The sequence below is a fragment of the Zingiber officinale genome, chromosome 7B (genome assembly GCF_018446385.1).
Source record: "Zingiber officinale cultivar Zhangliang chromosome 7B, Zo_v1.1, whole genome shotgun sequence".
Classification (NCBI taxonomy): Eukaryota; Viridiplantae; Streptophyta; class Magnoliopsida; order Zingiberales; family Zingiberaceae; genus Zingiber; species Zingiber officinale.
This window is the reverse complement of record NC_055999.1, coordinates 26,700,519-26,711,844: the sequence shown is the minus strand read 5'-3', so window position 1 is coordinate 26,711,844 and position 11,326 is coordinate 26,700,519. Positions and strand designations below refer to the sequence as shown.

The following is an 11,326-nucleotide window of genomic DNA, read 5'->3' as shown; positions in this document are numbered from 1 at the left end:
TGGATCTTAATAGACGACCCAACATCGTAAGTTTTTCAAAATAGGTGTAATATGTCATAGATGAGATTTTAATTCTTGTTACATAAGGAGTCTATCACACCTCTTACAATCGCACATCGCACCATAGCCCAAGGCTCAGAATTTATCATATTTTTTTGTTATAATCTAGGTATCCAGCTCTTCGAACAGACAAATCCTAGAGGTGACTAGCACAACCCCATGAAAATTTTCCACCGGCCACATAAGATAAATTGAGAAGTGCTCACGGAGGCTCATCCAAGCGACCAACATTCTTAAAATTATCATCCTATTGAAGAAAAATTCCTACAGTACGTCACAGCTAAGATTTAATCCTTAAATATCTAATTAATCGTTTGAAGAGTCGTACTTGCACAAGAATGGTGTGGAGTAGATCAATAATTTAACAAGTTGTTTCGTATACTGGTATAAAAACCGAATACAATGGACTATTTTCAACAAAAATAAGAATCCAAGATATTGCCATAATTTGCCAACAAATACTCAATGCAGCAAATGTACTACAGGCCTGCACTTCTACCAAAATAGGCAAGTAGCAATGCCACATGCCTTATTCGCGTAAAATTTCTAAATCATGCAAAACTTTCAACATTCAGATGTCTGGTGTACTAAGCTTCGGCTTAGTTTTGCTTCACAGGTGACTCATCGGATATTGTCTCAGCTGCTGCAGATCCATTCTCACTCAGCTTTACCTCCGCGAGCAGCTCCTGGGTGTCTTCTTTCATAGCTGCTGTGACCGTGGACTTTTCTTTCAGTGATTTCTCCTTCTCAAGCTGCTCCTTGGCCAGCGGCGAGAATTGGGAGTCCAGGGATCTTGCAGCACCTAGCCATGCAAGAACGATCATCAGAAGTATTCCTCCTAGATACGGAGTCGAGCTAGCAAGAGACCCAAATGTCAAAATCATGAATTGCTGGATCAGGGCGCCTCCTGACTTTCCCAAGGGATTGCAGACAACATCAATTGCAGCCTTCCCTTTAACCTGTGTTAAGCATACAAAAGCCATATATATCGGTCAAGTGAATATGGAAGCTAAGAATAACAGTAGGAAGATGCAGATGTTGGAGGCAGCTCGATAAATGAATAAAGGTATATACAATAAACTGATAACCAACTCTTTGATAATTCGAAGTTAAAGACAGTATCGTAGTCATTCATTTCCTTATATGTAATCCAGTAATTGATCTGCTACTTGAAAAGAAGATATAAGAAACAAATGGTGAATGCCCTGCCAACACCTTTATGATGAACCATACTAGATTAGACAACCTTTCCCTTATCTCTTTTAACAACTTGATTCCTTTCATGATATTTATGCAATTTGCATTCTTCAAAGTCGATATAATATCATTAGGATATTGTTTCTTCCAAACAATAGAGGGCGAAACCCAGCCCTCGTCAACCAAACTTTTTTCAAGCTTTCAGATTACAGGTTGAGTTTCACAGCTCAGGTCTCATTATAGAAAACCAAAAGAACTCAAATAGTTAACATGATTTATACATATTATAATAAAATCCCAAAAAAAAAGTTTTAAAAATAAGAATTACTCAAACTTAAGCCAAACTGTTTGGACTAACACAAGTTCAATCTGACATATGCATCAATCTGCCAAGGGACCAGTTCACAGGCATTTTCATGCATGGGTGTGAGATTCAAGTTTTATCCCAAACTTATTGTCACTATGTGATTTTTTGTTTGAACCGACTGTTTACCCCATTACCAATACTTTGTGAAGTAGAACAAGAAATTCTAGATTAAGTAAACTCTTATCAAAACAACAAGAATTTTTTTGCTATTCGAAGTTAAAAGGAGAGTTCCAGATAACACATCATTCTGACTAAGAATAGCATTAGTAGCTTTGCAAGGATTATACGCCGAGTTTTTTAAGTAAAAATTCATACCCTTCTAAGGTAAAGAGAATTTGTGAAAGGATAATCCAAACAAACTTCACCTATCCACATCATAATACTTGGACCTATTTTTGAATTCAGTGGATTATTGCTCATAAAGGTAGAAGGAGAGAACACTGACCTTCATCTCTTCGTCCAAAGGAATGTAAGCCATTTCTTTGCAAGGATCAAACAAGCTGTATTTTGCACTCTTGCTGAAAATATTTTGTAATGCACCCACATAAACAGCAGCAAGCAGAGGAGTCATTCCGAAACTTCCCAGTAGGGGAGCCAGTGGCTCTCCAAACAAGATTAGTGAGAAAAATCCAACGCCTGTTAGAAGCAAAACTGTAGGAGTGATCATGGCTGCCACTCCCCAGCCAAATTTTCTGAGAATCCACCTTCCTAGCAACATCATTGTAAAAGTTGCAATTCCCGTCATAGTTGAGAAATCACCCATGAAAGATGAATACTCATTTGGACTGGGAAACTGCCAAATAATAATAATGTGAATACGTAAGAAGAAATTAGGCCATCCAAAATTAAAGGTAGAACATCAAACTAGAAAAAAAGATTACCTGTGCCTTGAGCTTTGATTTCCATGTGACTTCCACCAGGTTAATGCTTATACCATAAGCAACCACCAAGGTGGCTAGATCCCTCACGTATCTAGAGGACAGCAAAACCTTCAGGCTCTCGTTCATGCCTAGCTTTGGCTTCTCCTACACATTGAATAATTGATATTTATCAATGCCAATATAAAGACCAAAAAAGAAAACATTGCAAGCATAAATACCCAAAAGTAAACACGATAACATAGCAACCCTGAAACAGACCTTCTTTTTGCGGTTTGATCTTGGAAGAGATGGATCATTCACCACAAACTTATTCACGCCCCAATAGATTGCAGATATTACAAACCCAAGAAGCACAACAATGCTCATCATTCCTTTCAGGGAAATAGCCCAACCATCAACTCCTGGTCCTAAATTTTTACGTAGATTAGAGAAATATTTTACTGTTCGCCCCGAGAAGATGAGGGCAATATTAGCCCCAAGTCCAAACAATGGGTAGAATTCTTTAGCTTCCTCAACAGTAGTAATCTGCAAATGATTCTCAGGTAATGAGTTTTAGGGGGGGAAATCAGCATTTGCTCATAGAGTTTATATTGCTTCTTGTCTCTGTATCTCAAATACAGTCAATAACTGTACATAATATGAAAAAAAAAAAGTAAGACAGACACCATGAGCATATGAACGAGTAAAACATCTAACTACATCCAGACATAAAGAATACAAAAAGCAAAAGAAAAAAATTCTCACCAATTAAAGTACAAAGAGTGTTTATACCACAAGCAACAAGAGGTGGTCATATTTTGTAGCATAACATACTTCTTGGTGAAGAACAATTTACTTGCCTGATACAATATTTTTCAGCCATAAAAATGTCGTAGAATATGCTTTCATAATTTTACACATAAATCAATACAATCAGACATACTAAAAAGGTCTTCTACCTCACCTGTTTAAATTTATGTATGTTATATGATGGACAGCTAAAGGAATACAAGTACATTTCTGGCACAGTTTTGGAATAATTTGTTAATCAAAGCTTCACACGATGTTAGCAAAATAATGAATTTGCAATCCTCCTGTTGCTTCTAATTACTCTCCTGTGAATTACTGTCGCTTGTCTGCCCCATTGCAATTCTTCTCTCCTATAGATATAATAACTATTTGGCAAGAGGGGCGATAGATGATATAATTGAGTTGTATCACAAACATATAAAATGGACCTTTCCTCACAGCCTAAACTGGTAATACCAATCAAATATCACCAAATTACAGTTTGTGCAGGGTTTGATCTCATAAATGCAATCTCACAGTTATGATATACTGATTGCTGTGTAAATGGATTGCTCTTGTATAAGTGATCACATGGTATAGCAAATAGAATAAGAATTAAGAAAGCAATTAAACAGTTCCATACAGTAAGCATATATCACCTGATTGGCAAACCCCCAAAAGAGGACCGAGATCACCACGCTTCCCCACAGCTCTGCCATGACATAGAACAGACAGAAGCTCCAAATTCTCAAAATGGCAACGGGACCAACGAAGCTCGGACCAAGTGCGGCTAGGAGCTTATCTGCAAGCGCCGTGGGATGGATAGTATCTCTCAGAGGATACAGCAAAAAGGCAAACGCCCCAAAAAAGGCTATGAAAGGAAAAATCACGGTGTAAAAGAGAGCCTCCTTGGACAAAACATCCGACAGCTTAGTGTACAACAGCATGAACCCGATCGCCATCGGCAAGTTCACCCAAGTCTTCAAGAAGGGTATAATCTCGGCGCTGCTCCCCTTGGCCGTCACCACCAGCACATCCTTGGTATCTCTGAGAATGGTATAATTGAAAAGAATACAAAAGAACATAATGCCCAGCGGAATTATCTTCTTAAGGGTCGTAATGTTAACCCCCAATAACTTGGGCTTCTCCACCTCGCCCTCCACAGATCCAGTACCTCCAGCCGGAACCGCCGCGGAGGCGCTAAAAATCGGAGCTTTCTTCTGTTTCCCGTAAAGCCCAGGGGAAAGGAGCAATCTTTGGGAGTCACCGGACGCTCTCAGCCTCGGAAACAATGGAGTGACCTCCTTGGAGATGAAGCCATGGAGGGCGTGGTTCGGGGCCTCGGAGGAAAGCACCGGGGAGGCAAACCGGGCGGCGACGAAGGGGAGACGGCGGCGGAGGGGGTGGAAAGTGAGAGCTTGCGGCGTGGGAGGGAGGGAAAGGAGGCCTTGAGCTGAGATAACCATCTTCATACCAATTCCTCGTTGCTATCTCAGAATATATGGAGCGCCGATATCTGAGAGAGGACGATAGCAGGAGGTTTTGGAAAAAGGCAAAGGAGATCAAATATATATATCGTCCGTGAGATTGAGGGGCTTCACCTTGGATAATAGTCGGTTTTATCAGACCTCGAGGGAGAAGCTAGGCCGCCGCAAAAATGTAAACTTGAAGCATCTCGGAGGAAAAGGTTAAAGCATCGACGTCACCTTCCCTAAACTCAAATTTTATATTTTAAATTTAAAAAAATAAATGCATTCCTTATGTATTAAAATATCATTTAATTTTTTTTTAAAAAAAATTGAGTAATGAACAAATAAATATTAAAAATTAATAAAAATTTAAAAAATAATAAAAATATTAGGAGATAGCTGATATAGTGTATAATAGAAAATGATGATGTAAATTTAATAAAGCGGATGATTTATTTTAAATTTTAAGAATATCCTAAATTTAATAAAGTGAATAGATAGGATAATAAATATAAATTTCTTTTTAATATAAAATATAAAATTTAAATAAATTATGTGTTCATCAGTTTCTATATAAATTATTTACACATTATATCAGTTACCTTAAAATTTTTATTATCTTAATTTTTTTATTATTTTGTTCTCTCTTCTAATTTTTTATTACTTTTTCTTTCTCATTTAATATTTACTTTTTATTACTCAATTCATTTCTTTTATTTTTTTCTCTTTTAAATTAAATAATATTTTAATGTTTAGAAAATAAATTTATTTTTTAAATTTAAAAAATATTATTCAAAAAATCTAAATTTATAAAATATATAGGATAGTTGCTATAAATTTTTTTTTAAAGTAAAATATAAAATTTAAGATATATTTTGTATTTAGAAAAATTAATATGAATACTCTCACATCTCTATCTCTTATGGTTTAACCGTTTAAGTTTTAAGTTTGAGTTTATTTATTTTTAAATTTTTTTTTTTAATATTCTATAATTGGAAAGTGCAAATCACCGTCCCCAATTTAGCCTTTCCTGGCTACTCAAATTTCCCCGCCTAAAATATTTTTTCCCTAAGTAATTTAAGAAATATTTAATTTACTGTAAAACTTTCAGTATTTTTTAAAATTGGCATAAGAAACTTTATTACCATTTAACTTTAATAAATATTATTTATTCGCTTTTTCAGTCCATAATCACCACATCCTTTATAGAATGCATAATACTAGGAGAGATAATATAAAAATAATAAAAATTATTTTAGAGAAGTAGTAAAAAATTAAGGTAAAATAATATTTTCTCTTGTACTATTATTCTTATTATTCTATTATCCTACAATTTTGTTTAAAAAGGGATTATTTTATAGATAATTTTTTAAAATGTTAAAAATATCATTAACATTAAAATAAAAAATTTAAATTAATTGACATGGCTACTCTATTGCTCATGCCCCCTTGGTGAGGTTTTTCAAAGAAAAAAATATCACTATAAAATTGATTAAACAATAATACTCTTAAGGTGGTGTTTTATTTAAAGGTTCGGGAATGAGGGAATTGATTTATTCTCAAATTTTATATTTAATTGATGGAAATGGAATCAAGATTTGGAATAAAACTCAAAAATTTGAGTATGGATGAAACTCACCCCCTCCCTTGGGTTTTGATGAAATGAAAATAAGAATTAAGTTTTGGACAAAAATATCCTTAGTATATCTATTTAATTTTTCTTTCATTTCACTCTCTCTCTTTGTTTTCTCTCATCATACTTTCTCTCTCTTCATTCTATTATCACAATTTCTCTCTCAACATACTTTTTCTCTCCTCATTCTCTCTCATCACACATTCTCTATCATTTTCTCTCTATATTCTCTCTCATCACACACACACTCTCTCATTATTTTCTCTCTATTAATTCTCTCCTCATTTTTTTATCATGCTTTCTCTCTGATCATACTTTCTCTCTCCTCAATCTCTCTTACCATTCTCTCTCTATATTTTATCGCAGTATACTTTCTCTCTCTTCATTCTCTTTCATCACACTCTCTCTCATCATTTTCTCTCATCATACATTCTCTACCATTTTCTCTTTGTATTCTCTATCATCATACTTTCTCTCTCATTATTTCCTCTCTCTTCATTCTCTTTTCATTTTTTCATCATACTTTCTCTCTTCTCAATCTCTCTTACCATACTCTCTCTCTATATTTTCTCTCATCACACTTTCTCTCTCTTCATTCTCTTCCATCACACACTCTTTCCTCATTTTCTCTCATCACACTTTTCCTCTCTTCATTTTTTCCCATCATACTTTCTCTCTCATCACATTTTCTCATCATACTTTCTCTCCTCAATCTCTCATTTTTTCTCATCATACTTTATCTCTCTTCATTTTTTCCATCATTCTTGCTCTCTCTTCATTTTTTCCCATCACTCTTTTTCTCTCAACATACTTTCTCTCTCATCATACTTATTCTCTTCTCAATCTCTCCTATCACACTCTCTCTCCTCATTTTCTTTCATCACACTTTCTCTCTTCTCATTTTTTCCCTTTCATTTTTTCCCATCACACTTTTTCTCTCATCACATTTTTTCTCTCATCATATGTTTCTCTCATATTCAACTTTCTCTTCCATCTAATTTTTTCTTTTATTTTCCTCTAAGGGTAAAAAAAAAAAATTAGGTTCATTCCGATTGAAAATATTCAACTAACCAAACATTATTTTTAAGAATGATACCCAAGCTCATACTCATTTCCATTCCACAATACATGAGAGGATTATACCTTTGATGCATGCCCTTTGCAATCCCGACAGCAACCTTTCTTTAGATTCATATCTTAACGCGATCAAGTGATCGCACCTCTACGATATCCACACAAGCACATCCTTCGTTCGTCGCACGAACTAAAGCCTTCAAAGAAGAACCACCTTCTTGTGCTAGGAAGCAAGCATGGTTCGGCCAAAAGAAGATTCAACCAAGGACATGAATTCGCCCAAGAAGAAGAAAAGGAGGAAGAAAGAGAAGATGAAGAGTCTCTATTTTCATCTCTTGATAAATTCAATCCAAAAACCTATTTATATTAATCCAATGAATACCAAGGGTTTTTGTATCTTTGTATTCCTCTTAATGAGTTTTGGATTATTCCATTAACCCAATAACCTAATCATCTCATAATTAACCTCTTTGTCTTCCTCTTAATGGGTTGGATTATTATATTGGATTAACCATTAACCCAATAAGCCTAATCATCTTATAATTAGTTCTTAGGGTTAATACTAACAATCTCCCACTAACACTAGTGCCAATCATTACAAAGATAACACCAACACTTTAAATTAACCCATTAATCTTAAGATCCTCAGTATTTTAGTCAAACTAAAATATTCATCTCCAAATCAACATGTTCTTTGTGTGTGACCCAATATGCTCTCATAACGTTGGCAATATATCCAAATCAACATTTTAGATACATAAACAATGAGTGGTATCTAGCAATGCATCATTGTTACACAAGTGACGAGAAAGTCGAGATCCGACTTAACCTGTCCGTAGCTATTATCTTGTATGACTTAGTCCTTCTATCCTTGATATCTAGATTGATCAATGAGGCATAGACTGTGCCATTTTTTATCAATCCTTGTGTTTCTTGATCTCTAAGTAGACACACTCAATCAAATAAGCTCAATATCTCATATTGATTCATTTGAGCATGGTCATGCTTTCTTGTGTCCTACTAATTAAGGGGTTCATAGATATCACTTCCGTTATATGGAAGGGATATATCCCATCTACATCACTCATATCCCTCTGCATAAGTTATAGCATACCTAGTGATTGACTTTATAGTTCACCCTGTTACAGGTGACGTTTGTCGATACCAAAGTGATCCTGTCCGAATCGATGAATCAACAGACGCTGGGCACGTGGCACTCTCCAAGCTGCTGACGTAAATCTCCGGCCGATCGTACGGTGCTCCGGCGAACTTGCATAGAAATCGGGCCAGCAAGGGGTTCCCGGCGACGATCCTCCGACGCTCAAGTCAGGCAAAGCTCGACAACAAAGAAGTGGCTCCAAAAATCGTAGAATGTGTACCTCTAGTGAAATGCAAAGCTCCTTATATAGAGCTGGGGAGGAGCTCCGGCACACATACCTAGGCGAACACGTGTCCTCAGCCCATACCCCAGTAAGGGCCTGTCAGCAAGCTTACCTGACACCATACTGCTACAGTCCAAGCATGTCTTCGATGGGACAGCGGAACCCCTTGTCGTCAGATTTGGAGTATGGCCGGATTATAAAGCATGTCCGCTGTCAGAATATATCCTTTGTCCTTTTCCCCTTACTCCTTGTCGGGCGCCCGGTCGGCCAGCACTTGCCTTCCGTCCGCCCGACCACATATAATGATCTACTTGGGAGATACTCGGTGATGCGCTTTGTGGAGACCGTTAGCAGTATGCTACCTTGTCTTCGGCTGAGCGTGCCATCCGCTCAACCTTACAATCCTGTTCGACGAGCGTCGGAACCCTAACTCCTCGCCGGGTGCTTGACTCCGCTGGGACCTCGCTCGGCTGACCGGTCTCCTCTTCTTCGTTCGGCCCTTTGACTTCCACGTGGCATTGACTTCCCTCAGCGGGGGGTCCCTCTTCTTATCGCCGGATCACTTGCCTCCCCTTCAAGTCTAGTCGAAGGAGGCGATTAGTCCGACTGACTGGACCGTCAGTTTAGCCGAGCGGTGCGCTGCAACAACCACCCATTCGGCCGTTCGGCCCTTTGACTTCCACGTGACGTTGACTTCCCTCAGCGGGGGGTCCCTCTTCTTATCGCCGGATCACAAAGTATACAACGCCTTATGTAGGGAATCGTAGTGACTTCAGGTCTAAGGAGTATTCATACCAATAGTCACATGAAAATATTTATAACACTCATATAACAATCCATGAAACATTCTCATAGCGGGTCATTCAGTATATATTCTCTAATATATACCCATGTGTCAACTTGATATCTCATATCCATGACTTGTGAGATTAAGTCATCCGTTGACTTACATGCTAGTCTCAACGTATTAATATTGTCCTTGCATATTAATACTTGACTAGGAATAATTAAGAGTAGTGTTTCATGTATATCTACAATATCTCACTATCAATTCAACCAATTGATATGTTATAGATTAGAACATCATACTCTAGGACATTATTATACATATTTATTCGACACTGAATTGAACTACATATAATAACCAACTTTGCTTTTTATTAATAATGAAATATGATACAAAAGGAGCCCTTTACAACAACCACTGTAACCCTTTACAACAAGCTCTTTATTACCTCCAAAGATCAACAAATAATCTTGAGTTCTTCTCAAGTACTTGAGAATATTCTTGACTGCTGTTCAGTGACCTTCAACTGGATCTGACTAGTATTTGCTCGTCATGCTTAACGCATAAGAGACATCTAGGCGAGTACAAAGCATGACATACATGATAGATCCTATAGTAGATACATAAGGAATCTAATCTATGTGGCCCCTTTTTTCCTTAGAAGAGGGCATTGAGTCTTTGAAAGACTCGCATCATGTGACATTGGCAGGAATCCCTTCTTGAAATTTTGCATGGCAAAACACCTTGTCAATGTATGTACTCTGACTTAGACCAAGCAATCGCTTAGATCTATCTCTATAGATCTTGATGCCTAAAATGCAGGCTGCTTCACCTAAGTCCTTCATTGAGAAATAATTCCCAAGTCAAGTCTTCACTGACTGAAGAGTAGGGATATCATTTCTAATGAGAAGTATGTCATCTACATACAATATAAGAAAGATAACGGTGCTCCCACTAACCTTCTTGTAGACACAAAGTTCATCTTCATTCTTGATGAAACCAAACGCTTTAATTGCATCATCGAATCGAAGATTCCAGCTTCTAGAAGTTTACTTTAATCCATATATGGATCGTTGTACTTACATACCTTTCCAATATGCCCTGGATCTACAAAACCCTCAGGTTGTGTCATGTACACATCCTCGAGTAGATTTCCATTAAGAAATGTGATTTTGACATATATCTGTTAGATCTCATAATCATAGTAAGCTACAATAACAAGCATGATCCTAATGGACTTTAGCATCATAATTGATGAAAAGGTTTCATCATAATCTATACCATGAATCTACTTGAATCCTTTGGCCATCAATCTACCTTTATAGGTATACATATGACCATCCATGTCAGTCTTTACCTTGAAGACCCACTTACACCCAATGAGTTTGATCCCTTCAGGAAGATCAACCAAAGTCCATGCTTGGTTAGTGTACATGGATTTCATTTCGTATCTCATTACCTCTAGCCATTTCTCAGAATATGGGCCCTGTACAGCTTCCTGATAAGATGTAGGATCGTTGAGACCAACTAGCACTACATCACCATTGTTAGACAAGAGAAAAGAATATCTCTCAGGTTGACGACGGATCCTATCAGATCTGCGTAGAGCTTGTACTACTTGAATAGGTTGTTGCTTGACAACTTCTTGTGGTGTAACAACATCATGATCCACAACATCTTATGGTTCCTGTTCAGTTTCTATCAAGGT

The 11,326-nt window shown here is 37.0% G+C and overlaps 1 protein-coding gene across 1 annotated transcript; it reads right to left on the bottom strand.

Moving 5' to 3' along the window:
* Positions 1-421: 421 nt before the first annotated feature.
* On the bottom strand, positions 422-4,971 carry LOC122005600 (plastidic ATP/ADP-transporter-like). The gene is made up of 6 exons (XM_042560696.1): positions 4,875-4,971; positions 3,933-4,789; positions 2,764-3,030; positions 2,506-2,649; positions 2,070-2,417; positions 422-1,019 (listed from the first exon to the last, which is right to left on the bottom strand). The coding sequence occupies exons 2-6, from the start codon at positions 4,743-4,745 to the stop codon at positions 660-662; spliced, it is 1,932 nt and encodes a 643-aa protein (XP_042416630.1). The 5' UTR covers positions 4,746-4,789; positions 4,875-4,971; the 3' UTR covers positions 422-659.
* Between the last annotated feature and the right edge of the window lie 6,355 nt (positions 4,972-11,326).

Bases quoted from the DNA above. Each gene is read 5' to 3' on its own strand.
- LOC122005600 (XM_042560696.1), bottom strand. From the start codon at position 4,745: ATGAAGATGGTTATCTCAGCTCAAGGCCTCCTTTCCCTCCCTCCCACG. The intron at 2,418-2,505 runs GTAATCTTTTTT...ATTATTTGGCAG, and splicing joins AATCAAAGCTCAAGGCACAG to TTTCCCAGTCCAAATGAGTA. The intron at 1,020-2,069 runs GTCAGTGTTCTC...TGCTTAACACAG, and splicing joins CTTTGGACGAAGAGATGAAG to GTTAAAGGGAAGGCTGCAAT.